We start from the raw sequence: 18790 nt of genomic DNA, 5'->3' as shown, positions 1-18790 counted from the left end.
TGTTTTAGGAGCTTATTTAATTCATAACCCTCAGCCTAATTATATCAGTTGCTTGAATTTTGTTGCATTAAATTTTGAATTAATTTTATTTTCCTACCCTGACATGAACTGCTTGTTTGGGAGCCGATGGTGTCCTTGGACCGGAGTTCATATTTTTTTATGATAATTTTGGGTATTACACTGTAACTGAGCCCCGGTTGCCATGGCAACCACTCAATGTGCCATTCTCACAGACTGTCAATCACTTGGCAGGGATTACTATGATACTCTTTTGTTGAATCTCGCTCAAATTTGAACAATAGTTCTATGCAGAAATGATCTGACATTCATTTACATTTAATTTGAAACTCGTTTGTCTTAATGGAGAGTATCCAATCAGATTGTAGCTTCTGGCTGGAAAAGCAGCCTTGAATATAACAGATCAGATTCCTAAACCTCAGGAGAGGTGAAGTGGAGGGTTTCTAAGGGGTTCTCATTACAAGACATATTCTGAAGTCCTGTTTCCTTCACCTCTGACTTCGCCTGTCATTATGCATTTAGAGTTTCAATGTAACACATAGCCTAGAACAAATGCCAGCACTGGGATGTCTTTTCTATTTCTGTTTTCACACAATTGCAGACATATGTGAAAGTGACTTGAGTCAGGGTCACAATGTGCCCAACAGCCCAGGAAAGGTATGACATTTTTTCTCATAAAGTTCAGAATGACAGATAACATGCAGACAGTGTCATAAAAAACATAAACTTTTGCACAGTATATCTGCATATTGCTTTCCAGATTGAGCCACTTTCGATCTTTAGACTCTTGTCCATTGTTTACCATTCATAGGACGATAGTTCACTTGGGTCAATATGGATCTGATGCACTGCTGAGTTAACTTCACTCAAGTAATCAGTTACAAGCAGTGATAGAAACTTTATGGAGAGCAACAGTAGACTATAAATACCTCATTTTATTTTGAGTAAAGAACCCATTTCAGTATGAAAATAACACTTAGTAAAAAAAAAAAAAAAAAACCTCCAGACACTTATATGAGGTTTTTCTTTTAAATCCATGCGTACCCCATAGTGTTGCATATGCAGACCAGTCTCCACCACACTTGTGCCAGCACTGGAGAATGGTTTGGCTGCAACTATATCATTCTGTTATAGTGGGAAAAAAGACCTGGCGAGTTTGTATCTCTTTAAACGAGCCACAATCGTCTTGGGCGGTGCTAAACCCAGGATGCAGCGACAGTGTCCTTTTAAAATAGAGTCGGTTGGGGGAACTTTGGTGGATAGTTTGCTCGTGTGGGGAGGTGAGCCCTGTCATTAAAAAGTCTAAATCCCTGCAGAAGACTGAAAAGAAGCGAGCAGGCCTGTCTTACGGCGTGATCCGAATCTTCTGCAAAACTTGCCTTTTTCAGCGTGTAGGTTGCTGCTCTGAGATTTTTTTTTTCTTTTCTCTCGCTGCAATAGGGATTGTAAAAACAGTGACACAGACAGTGGACGATGAGGATTTTGATTGAAATATTCTGCTGACGGCAGGTTTATACCAACATCCTGTGAGTCAGACTACCCTCGGTATATAGTTTTGTTGCTTCCCTCCATTTTGACCCAGGGATTACTCAGGAACAGGCTTTTGACCACAGGAATGCCGCCTTTTGAAAGTTACCAACATTTGGAGTTTTGGCGTTTCCACCTCCTGAAGATTTATTACGTCAGATCACTGCTTTAAAAACATAGACTTTAACTCTGTCTATTTAATTCAGAAAACTGAGAGGAGTGCCACGACAAGTGCCAAAGATGACACCACTTTTCTGTAGATAAAGGAAAGACAAATTAAGTTGAGTGGCCAAGATGGAGACTTTTTGGCTGCACGGTATCTTTAAAGAAAAAAGGTCTCTTTACCTCACAGCACATGAAATACTCAAAATATTTAACGAATGTCAGAGAAATATATGGTTACATTTTGATTTACTCTGCAATAGTAAGACTTTGCGAGTCACCAAAACTAAGCTATAAACAACGCCTTCTTGCCTATTACACTCATCACAAACATTTATGTCTGTACGACTACCAATAAAGAAGACAACATCTTCAAAGGGGGCACTCAGCAAAAAAGAAATTGTAGAACCATGACGATTGATTATTTTCATCGTAGTCTGCAAATTATTTAAACAGTTAATGAATTGATCATTTTGACTACATAGCAATCTAAAATGCAAATCACAATTTCTCAGAACCGAGAGCAACTTTGTCCAACTAACAGCAAGAAACCTGAGACACCAGACTGCACCTGGTGCTTATTGTTTGCTCAGGACCAGTGAAACATAACTACACTGAGATTTCTAACCTTTCCTCTTTTTGGCCCACAGCTCATTTTCTATAAGGTTAGGGTTAAAACACTTGTTGTTCTTCAGTCAAAAAAGCTGATGATAAGACATATATTCTCTCTGCTGGTCTACGACAGTACTATGTGTTTGCTTGATGGAAAGGGAAAAGCAACCTTTATAGTTCTGTCCATTACGGATTGCTATTCCCTGTGCCAAAAGATTTATCATTGTTCTTTGATCACTGATAGAGGCCATTTCATTGGTTCGCTACAATATAAGATACAATTATGATAAGGATACTTTCATATCTCCAAGATAAAGAGCTTTATTTCAACTGAGTCACAGATAAGAAAACCATTACCAAATGGCTCAGGAACACGCCTTACTTTGTGAGCAGGCATTTTCTTTTCATGTCATCTATTTTAAAGTGAACGTCTCTTTGTATGAAGGGATTCATTCAAACTCCAAATAACCTTTTGTAACAAGACACTCAGTAGAAGTGAGTCGTACTCACATACACTCCTCCGCTTCCCTAAAATACTGACCAGAGCACCAAATGTGAATTAATCCAACAGTGAGAATAGTCCTCAGCAGATGCACCTTCTCTTCTGGTTTGAGAAATGTTCAGTGAAAACTACAGTTCCCTGCTATTTTAGGAAATAACAAAGGCTTTTAAAAAATATATAGCATACATTTGTGATAAATTCTTAAAGTTTTATGTCTTCAGCGGGAACCAACAGCCCCTTAAGCTGTTGGTCTTGTAATGGGATTTGTTGAAAAGAAGAAGAATAACACCGGCATTGTTCTGAAAGCCATTTAAATTACTTACATATTCTAAATGCTTAAAATGTCTTAATTATCAATACACAGTATTTAAAAAATTTTGTGAAAATAACCAAAATACATTCTTGGAAACAAGTTCAAGCTGTACGAAGTTTTTTTTTTTTTTTTAATTATTTTAAAGATGCATTTAGAGTGAATATGGTTCGTTACAGAAAAAAACATTTTCTGTAGACTAAGTGATCTTGTTGACACTTTCAGGACAAACCCATTCAGGCAGAGCTGCTTAAATTACTCTCGTTATCAAATGGAAAAATGATCATTTCCTTGTGTTACGGTGCGTGTGAAAAGTTTAGACACAACCAGTGATCAGAGAAGTTATTACGCCTGGTCAAAGAGTCCAGTCCAATGCTAACGGTAGCGGATCAAACTGAGGCTTCGAGTTGACGTAGATCAATATCTGCTTGAACGGCCCTTAAAGTGAAATTTCTGACTCTGAAAGTCGGAAAAACCTTCACCAACCCCGACGGCTGCTCAGCACATCAATGCCAGTAGCTACCGACAGCTGTGGTAATGCTGTTTGTTGGCACTTCTGTCCTATTTGCGGCTCAGTAAATCGGTCGTACTGTCTGACTCATATCTGTGGACATGTTGCTACGCAAAATATCACGTAATGCGTTTTCATCAACTGGTATTATTAACAACAAAATGGCTAACCGGGCTTTTCCGACATGTCGCACTGGAACGCAGTCAGCTCAGGTGTGATGTCATTCTCAGCTCCGACTTCCCACTTTCAGGCCACCGCCCATTTGGTTGACACCGGACAGAGCTCGGCCAGCTGTTTACCCCTGTTTGTTATGCTGGGTTCAAATGGGGTCGTGTTTACCACGTACACGAGTGGAGTCCGTAGGAACGGCGCCCTCTTGTGGTAGTGATGACGACGTTTTCCTTGAGCCTTGAGTTCGCGAGTTGCGACGCGTTTGCTGATTTTGACGGACCACTTGAACACTATACATACGGTGCACACGGCTTCCCATGTTGTGACCACGAGCTCACGAGTTCCGGTCGAACGCCGCGTGAGTCTTTACGTTAAGCTAAGCCAGGCTAAGCGAAGCTACGCTAACTCAATGCTGCATATTTAGAGTCCCGAAATCTCTCTCTAATTCTTGGCAAGAGATCTAATGAACGTATCTCCCAAAATATTTAACTTTTTCTTTAATTATTTGGAGAAGTGAAGGGGTGACAGCTCTACTGTCGAACACTGACCAACAGGGTCTGCGTAGCCAAGTGTCCCCACATGGTCTTGTCCCCACATGGTCTTGTCCCCACATGGTCTTGTCCACACATGGTCCTGTCCCCACTTCAATTCCTTTAATCCCCAACATCAATTTGTGACATTTTGAAAGAGCAAACAATCACCACAGCAACTCCCCCGGACCTGCCACACTGCTGCTCTAAACTTCATTAACATCCTATTAATAATACAAACACACTTGGGCACATGACTAACACTCAGTGTGTCAGGTGTGTTTCTGTGCATGCTTGTAATTGTGTGTTAGGGGTGACAGGATATGTGTGTGTGTGTGTGTGTGTGTGTGTGTGTGTGTGTGTGTGTGTGTGTGTGTGTGTGTGTTTGTGAAGGCAACAATCCTCCTGCAGAGAAACCTGGCTTCCTGTTTAATTATTCAAACACAAACCTAGATTCTCACACCTATCGAGTCACACACACACAAACACACACACACACACACACACACACACACACACACACACACACACACAGCCTCCAACACACTGTTTAACCTCCCTCTAACACTTCCTGTCTCTTTACCTCCCTGCATCCATATCTCAATATTTCACTCCCTCTGTCCTGCACTCTTGCATGCGAGCCTTCCTCCTCACCCTCATCTCCCTCACCCACCACCCACCTCCCCCCTTCTCTTTGTCAGTGTGCAGTGGACTGAGCACTCAGAGCTGATCTGTTCTGGCATTTGAGGAGAAGCATTTTTCTTTTCCATGGCACTGCTGGAATGTTCAGAGGCAAACGTGCACACTCAAGAGTAGTTGGAGAGGAGAGGAGAGGAGAGGAGAGGAGAGGAGAGGAGAGGAGAGGAGAGGAGAGGAGAGGAAGAAACATTAGGGGAGAAAGAAAATATGAGAGGGAAAAGATGAAAAAGAGCAAAGAGGAAAATAGGGGAGAGGACAGAAGAGGAGACGGGAAAGGAGCAGACATGGATGGAAACTAGGGGAGAGGAACTAGGAGAGGAAAGGAAAAAAAGAGGAGAGGAGGAGATAAGACGCAATGAGACAAGAGAAGACAACATGAAACAAGCAGAGGAGAGAAGGAAAGCAGAGAGGACAGGAGGAGGACAGAAAAGAGAAGAGGCGATGAGGAGAGCAATCGAGAGGAGGAATCGTGCCCTGTGGTGAAATGGGAGAGGAGGAGAGCAGTTTCTAGGCTGTAATTGAAATCTAATTATCACCTCAAGTCCCAGCTGATTCCATGTTAGGCGCACATGCACGTCTGAGCGCTACATATGTGCGTGCACGCAGACGTATGCACGTGTGCACTTACAATCATCACATTAATAACATCTGGCGTCTTCACACACCAATAATCCCCCTGTCCCAGAGCAGAGTCGAACCTTCGTGTACTTCCACCTCCCTCTCACACGCGCACACAGACATCATCTCGGGTGTGCACATAGCCGGCACGTACACATTCACACACACACACACACACACACACACACACACACACACACACACACACACACACACACACACACACACACACATATATTTGTGCATTTATGTAGACACAAACACACAAATACTCAATTGTAGGAAATGGGGTGAGGAGCATTCTTGATTTCTAATTACATCCTGATGACTGTTCTCACACATGTGCAACGTCATCACTATCACACACTCAACGTCATAGCACAAACACACACACACACACACACACACACACATTCACACTCGTGCAAGCAGGAGAGCGCGTGAGCACACACACACAGTGCACCATTTAGGCTAAATGGCATCGCATCAGATTTGGCCTGCACTGTCCTGACCTGGTAATGACGGGTAGTGTAGTGTGTGTGTGTGTGTGTGTGTGTGTGTGTGTGTGTGTGTGTGTGTGTGTATGTGTGTGTGTGTGTGACAGAGACAGGAGGATGGACAGATACTGACTGGCTTTTCCTGGCCGCGGTCTCTGTAGAAGCCGCTGAGCTGTCAGCAAGTCCTCGGTCTTCACGGCCTGGAGCAGCTCCTGGTCCTTCCCCATGTCCCCTCCGTCCCGCCTCGGTCCGGTCGGTCCCGCTCTCTTCCTCTGAGCGCCCCTCTCTCCTCCGTTAATCCGCTGCTACATCCTGCCGCCGCTCCCGGCCTCCCGCTGGAGCTGAGGCGCGGAGGGACGGATGCTGCCGGGACTGGAATGCACCGATTCGGCCAGGAGTCCAGCGCAAATCCCTCTCTCCGTCTCCTCCACGCAGCAGGGCTACGACCGACCCGCACCGACCGACTGACCGGACCTCGCGCTCTGTCGGGATGCTCTCCGGCCGCGCAGGAACACTCACGACAGATTCCACAGATTCTATCCGCGTGACGATTTCACCGGGTCTACGTGCGTGCCGTGCGTGAAAACGGTGGAGCTCGAGCGCCCTCCCGCACGGTGGGTCAAGCCCGCACCGCTGAAATCTGACGAGCCCTCAATCCGCAGAATAACACGCGCGGGTCGCTGATGTTGAACGTGTGACCGCTGTCTCCGCCGCCGTGCTGGACCAGCTCGCGCCAGATTCTGCGCGCGCACACGCACGGTCGCACACACGCACGCAGTCACAGCCACTTATGGTCTTACATAAACAAGAGCCACTTGTACGCGCGCCAATCCAGTTGTTGTAACCCCAGCCTACGTGCACGTGGGGGTCACAAGTCAAGAGAGGTCGCTTGAGATTGTAATATTTATGGAGGCTACTCAGTCGCGTGCCAGAGGTGCATTCAGAGCGCAGGACAGTTGGAGGCGAGTTTACGGGACATTCAATAGATAGATTGAATCAAATATGAAACTGACTTGACTGCTTTTCATTGAACTACTAGTGTTCATTTTTCTCTCGAGCTGTAGGCTATGTTACGCAATTTGTTAACTTTGTTTTGTTCACATTATTTTCTCTTTTATTTTAACCTTTTCAAAAAAATGATAGGTGCTTGTTTTTTTTTTTTAATTCAACTCAGACCTAATGACGTCCTTTTATAAAAGGCACTTTAACTTGTTAAAAGGTGCAGCACAAGTAAATTGCCTTTGCCTCAATATGTGTCACAGTAGTAATGGTGTTACGTCAACAAGTTTAAGGTTAATGAGACAGAGATAATTTGAGGACCGGGAAAGTGTGTGTATGTGTGTGTCCCTGGTGCAGGGCTAATTTAGACTAAAAGGGGCCAATGCCAGTCAGATTTAGGACAGGAAGTGGAACAGATGAAAGAAGACTTGATAAAATAAAGAAAAAAATATATAAAAAGTATACGATTTGCCTGTGAATTATACTGAACCAATACCTGGCCAGCTTTTCAGTTACAGTGAGCTTCTTTTAAACAGGGCCGATTAACGTCTTAAGGGCCTGAATGAGCTGTTGGTCTCCATTTAGCACCCCCCCCCCCCTCCCCCCCCCCCCCACACACACACACACACATTAAGTTGGTGGTTACAATCAGATTGCACAAAAATGTATCTGAGAACAGCCATCTGAGAGTTTGTCTTTGGTAACTGTTTGGAAAAGGGAGCTTTGAAAACTGTTGGCAGGACGAGCCATGTGTCCTTCACAATCTATCATGAGCTGACATTAACCAATCACGTCAATGAAACACATAATGTTACAGTATGAAGATAGTTGGTTAGCATGTTGGTAGACATTGATGCTGTTTGCTGACGCTATAGCAGCATCCATGCCGACCTCTATAGGAGCCGCCATAGTTGTGTTCGAATGAACAGTCGCTTCTCTCTGTCATCACATCTAAACTATGTCCATAATTTAGTTGTTGAGCTGTCAGTAATTAAGCCTTCACATGCATGTTGTTTTTCAAACAAAATATTACAATTTATTCAACATGAACAAATCTTTGAAAAGCATCACACACTGTACAGTTGTTTGTAGTACCACACGACTGACGACTGACAACACTTGTAAAATGATTTAAAGTGTTGATGAGCTGTGGATCAAATCTTAAAACTGCATTAATCAATATTGTTACATCAAAATTGAATCAAATAACTACATCTATTATGTGATGAACCCACATTAAAAAATAACTATGTTGCTCTGTGAAGCTTTTTAGCCTTGTTTAGCTGATTGTTTTGGATTCACAGCACATTTACTCTATAATTAAGTCTTAGCCGGCCTAATTCAAATGAGGCCATCTCATGTAATGAGCAGATTATACATACAACTCCATAAAGATGAGTATTACAGTGACACTTCTGCAATTGTTACCAAACACTGCAGGGGACAGGCAGAGTAACTAGACTACAAACTGTAACTTTTAGGGCTTTAATTTTGTGATTCATCCATAATTGATGTCAAGAACCCGTTGCTCTTCCATGATAATTTTATATTTGCCCCATTATACCGAGAAAACAAGTTATTTTTTCCCAAAATAATGATATATTAATACATTATTATCAGAAAACAACTCTTCTGTCCAGACATAAGGAGATAAAAAACTCACAGGATTGAAGACATCATTGAAATCATGGTCACTCTTGGCTTCAAGACACAGTGTAAGAAGAGAGAATATTAGAATATGTGGCCAGGAAACAAAGCCCTAAATGAACGCTCACCAATACTTCAGCCATAACTTTGTAAGATGATGGTCTGTGAGTTTGCTTTGGTGCTCTTTGGCCTCCCAATGGTCAAACATAAGCTAATGCAGCTTTAATAAACAGCCAAAAAGTGATGCAAAGTTTCCACAGGATTTGTTGAAAACATGTCTTGTATTTATAAATGCTTGAACTGCATTTTTCTCAGTAAATCTACCATTTTGATCATCTGTGCAAATAACCATCGAAGAGCTTGCAGACGAAATAATATCAAGTGTCACGTACATAAAAGTACCAAAATATTTGTTGTTTATATAAACACAAATACATAAATTTACTTCACTTATAATAGCACAAACAATAACTTGATACAGAAACAGGTGCTCTCTCCACGGATGTGTTTATATACAGTGAGGGTACGCTTGAACATAAACTTTGAGTTGAGTGCTGAGTCCAGGTAAGGTGCTTATACTTTCGGCTCCATATGTGCGTATAAAAGCCCTCCTGCACATCTGCTTCAGGCACTCCGGGCGCTGCCTGCGATAGGGCTCTGTCAGCTTACAGGGTGAGCCGGTGTAATAAGTGAGCAGAGCAAAGAGTGTATCAAAAGTCCTGTGGCTGCCGCACAAACTGAAGAGCAGGTTGTTCAGCTGGACACGAACACTAGTTGGGCCGTCTTCGCTTTGGTAGCTCAGAGTGAAGAAGATGTCCCGCTGGCCGCTGTCTCTGCAACAACACAGCAGTTACACAGTCACTTTGTGCACTGCTGTATATTTTTGCTTGTACTATTGGGCGTGCCGTAGTGGAAAATAGTACAAGATTAAAATTGATTTGGCAATCACTTCCTGTGATAGTCAGTCTATTGAAAATCACAGAAATAGCTGTGTTTTCCTGTTTACTGAAATAAAAAAATAATGGGCTTGAAGGTACAAAAAAAAGTCCTAAATAATAAAAATGGGGTAGCTTTTCAAAGTAGGTTACATCTTCTGTGGAAATAAGTGCTTTAAATGTTTTTTTAATGATATAAATTCAATACACTGTATGCCCAAAAACTCCAATCGTAAGATCGCGTGTTTCTTTGAGGGGCTGATTTCACATCGTAATTGATGGGTTGATGGGTAAATTCAATAGAATTCACTGGGTGAGCTTAAAAACCTTTTTTTCAAAAAAAAAATTAACCTTTATGAGGAAACAACACATAAAATTGCAGAAAATTATGAAAAGCGTTAGACTACCTGATTAGGAAGGTTCCCAGTAGTGCCTGTCTGAGTATTTCATGTCCCTCCTCCATGGTCATTGGCCCCCAGTAGTAACCACTGTGTTGGAGCTGCTGGTAAGTGCGTTTCACTAATTTATACTCTGCTTGGCTGCTGAATGGATGGAGGTGTGTTGGCAAGCTATCAGCGTCAGCTCCGGTCACTGGCTACAGCAGAAATGGTATCAGAAATAATCAACATGTATAGACGATAAGATCTAAAAAAACTTTTAACGCGCAAAAATCAAACTATTTTCTGGAGGCTTTTTAACTGCAGTCAAAACACAGCTGATGTCTCTGCCCACAGAAATCACAAAACTGCTCTTATAATGTTCTGATTCTGAATAAATAAAGAGAATTGCGGACTTTTTTTGCCCTGGCGTTTGCCTCTCAGGTTACAAATTAGTTGAGGTTGTTGAGGCTATATGCAGCCTGAAAGGGAAGTCACCAAAGTTTTATATTATAGTGTTATCATTCTTATATTTACGCAAAATATTTGTACTTACAGTTCCTCTAAAATTATGCTAGAATTGTACATTAGCCAGACCCAACAGTAAAGCATACTGCTCTTTACAGTAAACATGCAAAACCAATCATCTATTAGAAGGTAACAGACAAACAATAATTTGAAGTAGTGTTTGTACAGTAGCAAACAATTTTCTTTTCTTTTTCTTTTCTAACTACAAAACGATCTAAACTTAAAGGAGTATTTTTGGCATTTTGCCTTTATTAGATAGGTGAAGCAGAGACAGACAGGACGTGGGAAAATAAAGCAGGGAAAGGAAATGCGTTAAAAGGTTAAGCCGACTGGGAATCAAACTGGGGATTCCCTGCTGTTGCAATTTGCACCCATTTGGTATGTGTGACACTACTTTGCTTTTGGGTCACACAATTCTATTATTATTATTATTCTTAATCTCATAATATGAGACCTGCCTTTTTAAAAAAAAATAATTATCCTAAGTGACAACCAGGAATGCTGCAAGAACATGTTCTATCTAAGTGTTATTTGAAGGCAGCTGGACTCGCTCGTGGTCCTTCAAGAGGTTTCACTTCTTATCTAAATGGCTTCTTCAATGGGAGTCGTAAGCCTTTAACCTCTGGTGGAGTCGTTACCACCTCGAGAGACTTCTTCACCATAAGAGGTTATAAAAACCTCAAACAAGTCCAGTTGCCTTCAGATAAAACTTCACACTGTTGAAGCCTTGGTAACAGAAACATGCAGATTAAATACCCTGTGCTCATATTCAAATTCCAATGAAAACCTCAGATATTTGTCTTCTGAAGTCGAATTTCCAAACAATGATGCTGTAACAACCCCAAAGACTTAGTGTGTGGGAACATCAGAGTGCTTTCTCTGAAAAATGTAATGCAGATAAACTCTGTTCCCAATAAAAACAAGGACTGCGCACAGTCCATATTTATCATAAACAGTGATTAGGTGTGTCCTGATCAACAAACAAATCATTTTTAATTTTTGCAGCTAGAAAGATATATTATTTTATATATTATGTTTGTGGGCCATTTGTAGTTGTATCTTTACAAATATAATAATAATTATCCTTAATATTAGTCCAAGTGGTTATCATATGTATTAATCATCATTATTATTATTATTATTATTATTATTATATAGTTCTTGGCTGGAACAAAAATTCATCCTGCATAATAACATAAAAACACTATTCTTAACATTTTGACCTAATTATTATTACTGTTGTTGTTTTATAGTGCAATAAAAACATATGTTCAATCATCTCATGGAATTTTATTGCTCACAAATATATTTATAACAGCTCATATTCTTAGTTTTAAGTAGGATTTTCAAATATCAAAAGATATGTCTGCAGTGACACCTCAAAGTATAGTTCTGAAGCACCTGTACGTTCTTGTTCATACAACTTTATGCCCTTAATCAACTACAGTTTTACTTTTTACGCCACTATATTTATTTGTCAGCTGTGCCTGCTAATTATGTTAAAGATTTAGATCATTAATAAAAATGATCAAATTAATTGTGATGCATTAAATTGTTAAGATTACTCTCATCTTTACCAGCTGCAGCATTAAAGTGATACTGTGACATGAATGCATAAATAATGATATAATTCTGAATTAGGTGTTTCTGCATGACGAGTAGTACTTATGTTCTTTCTACTTGTAACAGAGTACATTGTATTTCTATAGTCGTATCTCTATGGTTACTGGGTGTAACAGTTACAAAGCTAACTGTTATCTTACTCCAGCCATCTGTCCACTGTTTAAGAACTGATATCCTGAAGTAGTCAAATCCACAGTGATTCACAGTGAGTAAACCTTGAGTACTAACCTGGCCCCAGGATTCAGGTTCGTCCTCCAACTTGAATTTGCTCCAGCGCAGTAAATCTGGTTGCCTGTCCGTCGGCTTTTGGCTCTCTGTTTTGACCCTCTCTGGGCTCTGTCCTCGTTCTGGCCCGGCAGGTTCTTCAGGCGGTTTGCTCTGGCTCTCTGTCTCAGCTGCGTGTCTCTTTTTCTGGCTCTGTACAACTGTTTTATTAAGATTGTCTCTGACCATCCTACAAAGGAGAATCCTCTTCTTGACGGCCTGTTGCTCCACTTTTCACCGGCAAGATTCTGCATCATTGACTCCTTTCTCATCAGTCATCTGCTCACTCCTCTTCAAAACTCCATGTTGATCAAGTTAATCAAGTTTTATTCATGAAGTGCACGAGGGGAGCGGATGTGGAAGTGCTCTGCTGTCTGTTCTTGAGGGACTCTCAATGAAAAAAACACTGATGACCTGAAACACAGAAATGTGAACATCAACAATTACAGTCAAAACCCTTCATTTTTCCACGTTTCACCTGCAATAACTCTTTCTAATATAATGATTTGTTGTCATTTGGGGGCAGTGGAAAAAAGCTGTGAACACAACGTCAACAAATCTGTTTTATCTGCCCAGTGATGAATGTAAGTCCAATCTCCAGGTCTCTTAGCTTAAGTTTTGGTCTCTAGCCACTCCTGAAGCTTTTTACCTGTTAAATGTGCCACTATTGTCAACACCTACTATTGCAAAGGAAGGAGATATCCTGTACTTGTTTGAACTACACATTTCTGTGCCCACAATGGCTGCCTTGGTTATTCTTGAACAATAGGGGCAGTGTTAGGGCAGTATGCGATGACAAGGCCAAATCTGCAATTGTCCTTATCTGTACGATCTGTCACTGCTGCTGCACAGTGACAGATAGGTTTGTCGGTTGTGGGATCATTTCAAAAGTTAATGTTGAAACCTACAAATATAAATGGAAAGAAGTACAAATAACATGACTTAGAACCGAAAACAGCCAAATAATGAGCTGGAACTCATTGTTTCGCTGCGAACTGTTGCAACATATATCACCTAGTGTGTGTGTGTGTGTGTGTGTGTGTGTGTGTGTGTGTGTGTGTGTGTGCGTGCGTGCGTGTGTGTGTGCGTGCGTGCGTGTGCGTGCGTGTGCGTGTGCGTGTGTTGCTGACAATAAGCCACATGTCTGTGTATCATAAATCCCTAGGAAAGACAGATGTCACAGTTATTTACAGAAGAGTACTTTCAATTTCTCAGTCAAGCGAGACAAAAAAAAGTCTGTGGTTTTCCTGCACGGTAAGGCTGTCTAATTATGCACATGTTGTAATTTTCATTGAACGCACTCAAGTTTGAGTGATTCGTTTTGCTAAAACGCTTTTTCAGAGAAAAGTCAAGATGTTGCATGACACAAACAAAACAGGCTAAACATACAAATACAACGTATCGATCCAAACTTTACAAGAAGTAAGTCTCCATAATATTTTATTTCTTCTCAAGTAGTACTGTATGGACGAAATAGGTATATACTGTGCTTGTATGAGTATATAACTGCAGTATTTGTATTTTCCTATTTTTTAAGTTTGTTTTATTTTCACTTAAATGGTGAATAGTGCGGATAAAATATTACCCTGTATTCTTAAACAACCCAGCTGCTTCAGCACGTAAACTGATTAATTGAATTGATTTGATTTGATTTGTAATCAGTAACTCCTGGATCTATTCCTCTGCCCACTCTATCACACAGTGCAGTCTGTTAGTTTTGTATAAATATTACTCAGTGTGATAGTTCGGTGCTCCATCACACAATATTTGAAATTAAATGAAGGTGAAACAAGGTTTAACTTACAGATTGAAGTTTTATTTTAAGTACCTTGCTGCACAGCTCCAAATATAAACCTTCAATCTGTAAATTAAGCACAAACCAGGCACAGCTGGAGTATCCCGTTGGTCTGAAGTGGATGCTTACACACAAAAATGTTAACTAATAAACGTCTAATTTGAGACATTTGAGAAATGTGCAGGAGTTCATAAACAAGAAAAGTCTGTGAATTAGTTGCGGAGATGTGCAAAACATTATCAGAAAAAAGGGGACACATGTAAAAGAAAAAGTGCAACAAAACTTTGAAAAGTGGATAAAATACCCCTACAAATTCATCTGTCATTCTTAAACCATATTTTTTTTCTGTTGTAAAACAAATTAACATGATTTTAATTTTAATAAAGTGGTAATGACGCTGGGTTGTTGCACTGGAAAGTTTGTTAGAACTTTCCATACCTGACGGAAAATAACTTTTCTTGATATGTTTGTTTATATTTCAGTATTACACAAATTAAAGGATTACAGTTACACGGTTGACTTTTGATCCTTGTTGACTTCATTTGGCTCTCTGGATTTGCAATACCGGCGCACAGTTTAGCACAAACTTTTTGTTATAAATCTGGTTGATTGATTAATTAGGCCATGACATAGAAAGTCTACTCACATTAGCAGCCGCCTGGTTGAGTCCAAACAGCAGCGAGCTGCAGTCACCTTCTCTGCAGAAGGTTGCTGCTCGATTGGTTAAGAAACATATTACTTTCGGTTTAACTGTTACTGCTGAGGGCGGAGCCGCTGCATCCAGCAATTACATGACTTGTTAAAATGCGATATGCTGGGCTGTAACACAGTCACTGACGCCGGATATTTAAGGAGGAATTATGTTGATGGAGGGAGTACGCGCTCGCGCATTCACAACACGCACACTCGCTCGTCTTTCACTTTCGTTTAGACCCGCCGATTATTTTAAATCACGTGATCTGCCAGCAGGTTGTGTGTATTTTATGTGTGTACTTTGTGTCTGTGTGTGTGTGTGTTATATGTCATTTACTCAAAAAAATACATGCAATTTACTTCCTATGCACAAAATTAATAGATTTTTTTTTTTTTTAATTATTATTTTTGGCATATACTTTATTAGGACAATTGTTTAACTTCTGAGTGCAAATAATCTTATATTTCAGTAAAAAAAAAATTTTTTTGTGTGCCTAGAAGCTCATTAATGTGTGTAGCAAAAAAACAAAAAACGTCACCCTCATATGAACAGGTGAGTGAAACGTTTTTGCAACTTTAAGTATCAAAACATGACAGTGAAACAAAAGTGGAGAGTGGATCTAGCTTATATTTCATCTAAATGAGTTCAACAATCCTAAAAGCTCAGATGTGATCTTTGTTGCATTCCTTAATTATGCAAACTGTGTAAGAATTCTGATTATTTGACAACATGTCTTGCAGAAGATACTTTCAATGCCCCTTAACAATCTTACAAAATGTGACTGACCAAGTTATCCAAACCATCAAAGTGGAGTCTTCAATAAAATAGCATATTAAAAGTAAATGAAATATAAGGATGATTGGTTGCAGATTCGTCAGCCATAGATGGTTTCATGTGGCGAGACAATCTTACCACAATGTCCAGGATGCCATAGTAACCACAATGACTTCTCATAATATCACTAAATAATGATCAGACAGCACAGAGAAAGCATTTATTCGTCAACTGTCAACTTTGTCACGCTCAGTGGTGCTGTGTTATTTCCTTCACATCATGAATAATGCTCAGTGAGCATAAATATCACTGTAACAGGTCACTCTTTCAGGCCGTGGTCATCTGGTTTTCTTTTTTGTTTTGTCTGTGCATCAAGTAGGCAGCAGCTGTTACTGCCAAGATCCCGTAAGTAGCCAATACACACTGCAAGAGAAGGACATATTTCTGACTGTGAGGATTTGATATGTAATAACTTTACAAAGCTGTGCGTGTAGGTCTCTGTAAGTGTGCACATCACGTACATTTCGCCGACCCTGCAGAGTGTAGCTGTTAATGTACTTTCGCCAGCCAGTCAGTTCCACAGAAGATGGCACTTCAATGCCAAACAGCTGCCTCTGAAACACATACAGGAAGAGTAACAGGAAGCACTGCAGTCAGAAGTCTTGATAGTTTTACACATTTTTCCATGACATGATATAAATAATGGTTAAGGGCAAACTGCATTTCATCTCACGGAAACGCAACATGAATTAAAAGAATTGAAGTACACAAAAGAAAGAAAAAAAAAAAATCAAGACACATCCTCAAGGAACCTGGAATCCAACCCCGTGTCAGATATCCTTGGAGTGATAAAATGCACATGTTGCCGTCAAAATGAATGTGAAAGTGTCACATTAAATGATTGGAACTTGTATTCAGCTTATCAGACATCAATAAACCGGCTATAATGAGTTTTATTCCCATTATTGTCATAATGGGAATAAAACTCATGATCAAACGATAATAATCTTTGCTTTGGTGAAAATGTTGCACACGGCCGGCAATTTGAAAACTATGAGAATAAATTTAGTGATTTCTTTGCAGTAGCCAAAGAACTCCGAGCTGAATACTTTTACCTGTTAAAACAGGCTGACGAGCATGACGGGGCAAAACTGGGATGACAGACTGGTTTACGGTCATGAGAATCACATTCGAGAAGCTATTGGAATGGAATGAAACTGAATTATTCATCAGTCCGGACATATTGTGCACAGAGCTCAGTCTTAAACTGTGGGAGAAAAGCTGAAAGCTCAAATTTCCCTAAAACATCTTCGCATATGCTGAGCAAAATGTATATAATGTATATACAAATATATATATATATATATATAAAACAAATATATAAAACAAAATACATATAATATTTTCAAAACTACAGACACAAAAAAAAAGTTTTGTACTATACTTATATGCTACATGTCACTAAAAGTGCTGTTTAAGATTCACGTCTTTTTCAAGCTAGCATTAAAAACTATAAACAATGAAGATGCTAAAGAATTACTTTGGCATTTTAAGAAATGTGCTTGTTCACTTTCTTGGCAAGAGTTGGATGATACCGCTCTCATGTTTGTACGGTAAATAAAAAGCTACCAGGTGATGTTTAGCTTAGCTTTAGCCCGGCTCTGTTGAAAGCAAACAAATCGGACTACCAGCATCTCTTAAACTCATTAATTAACACGTTACATCTCATTTGTTTCATGCACACAAACACCAAGGTGTTAAACCAGCAAATTTGTAGTTTTAGAGGAGATCATGTGTTGGTTGGACTTCAGCTGTTCAGCTTACACTATTTGTGCCAATATAAACCTCCTGGCTAATGCGTCAGACAGTCTTGTGTAGCCTAGGCCTACTACATGACAGCAAAAAAATGATAAAACATCCATCAACACTTTGAAAACGTAGCTGGGCATTTGTCGTCTTCTTTGGATCCCATAAAGTGAAGAATTCATGTAGGTTTACAGCACACGAGGGGGAGATGCAAGAATTCATGTGAAGAAGGAAATAGTTTCCATCATGAACATTCGACTTGCATGAAATGTGCCCGGGGGCGAATTGAGACGGAGCGGCAGCACAGTGCTGACAAAGCTGCTCCGCTCAGTAATGCTGATTCTTCTATCAGCAGAGTCCGGAGAAAATCCCATTTTCTCTCAAACCCTGATACAGATTCAGTGACATGAAACCACACAGTCTGCAGGAGCATCACAGATCAGAAGATGTCTGCTTCAATCTTTTACAAACAGCAGCTGCGTTGTGGGTTTCTCCTGATTTTATTAAGAGCGTAGTAAGAATGGTTCTGTTGTAGATCAATGTTCCACTGATGTCGACAAACCCGACGGATCATCTGCAGAAATGCAGCCCTACAACTGACTCTTACATTTTACACTGAACACATAATCACTTCATTTTTTTTTCATCCGTGCATACAGGAGATTTTTCCCCCAAAATAAATTTGTTGCTGTTATTTCTTAAGCTAATTAAAAAAAGCTTGTATCTTACTGACTGGATTTCACAGTTCCCCTTGCCAACTGTGTTGAAATAGGCAAGAGTCTGAGGAAGAGCCAAAAATAACACTGAAACTTTAAGGTTTTGTTCTTCATTCAAAATCCCACTGACATTTTTAGTAAATCTTCATTTTGTAATCATTCTGATAACTTACTGTAACTGCAGGTCATGTGGTTTGCTCCATATATTTAGATTGGGATGATATCTTTTTGAAAGATGATCTAGTATTGTATACTTGTGTTTTTTAACTTCCTTTTACAAACACCATTTCCCATAAGCCCTAAAACTTTATGATTAAAAGTTATGGCTTGATGGACGAGGTCAGCTCATCAGCGGCACTTCATTCAGGTTGTGTCTTCACAATTCACAAAAAGAAACAAGATTTAAATAAGTTTTATATGTGACAAAATTAACATGAACTCTACTTAAAGTCTTGAGCAAACAAACTTGATTATT

At 40.1% G+C, this 18790-nt stretch overlaps 2 protein-coding genes across 5 annotated transcripts in view; both read right to left on the bottom strand.

The window, feature by feature from the left end:
- LOC138208603 (caskin-1) overlaps nt 1-6888 on the bottom strand; it is a 40313-nt gene extending 33425 nt beyond the window's left edge. For 3 of the 4 annotated variants that reach the window (XM_069166607.1, XM_069166608.1, XM_069166609.1), the window contains exon 1: nt 6291-6888. In XM_069166607.1, the coding sequence (XP_069022708.1) occupies nt 6291-6384 (94 nt within the window). In that variant the 5' untranslated portion in view covers nt 6385-6888. The remainder of the gene's footprint in view (nt 1-6290) is intronic. The other variant, XM_069166610.1, reaches the window with a different exon arrangement.
- A 1297-nt stretch (nt 6889-8185) lies between these two features.
- socs1b (suppressor of cytokine signaling 1b) lies at nt 8186-15356 on the bottom strand. Its single transcript, XM_069167749.1, has 4 exons — nt 14972-15356; nt 12495-12944; nt 10146-10333; nt 8186-9636 (listed from the first exon to the last, which is right to left on the bottom strand). The coding sequence occupies exons 2-4, from the start codon at nt 12717-12719 to the stop codon at nt 9312-9314; spliced, it is 738 nt and encodes a 245-aa protein (XP_069023850.1). The 5' UTR covers nt 12720-12944; nt 14972-15356; the 3' UTR covers nt 8186-9311.
- Nucleotides 15357-18790: the final 3434 nt, after the last annotated feature.

Source organism: Embiotoca jacksoni, unplaced genomic scaffold (assembly GCF_022577435.1).
Source record: "Embiotoca jacksoni isolate LCO1_2020_lvr unplaced genomic scaffold, fEmbJac1.0.p SCAF_4, whole genome shotgun sequence".
Classification (NCBI taxonomy): Eukaryota; Metazoa; Chordata; class Actinopteri; family Embiotocidae; genus Embiotoca; species Embiotoca jacksoni.
The sequence above is the reverse complement of the archived record's forward strand: the minus strand, read 5'-3'. Positions and strand labels throughout refer to the sequence as shown.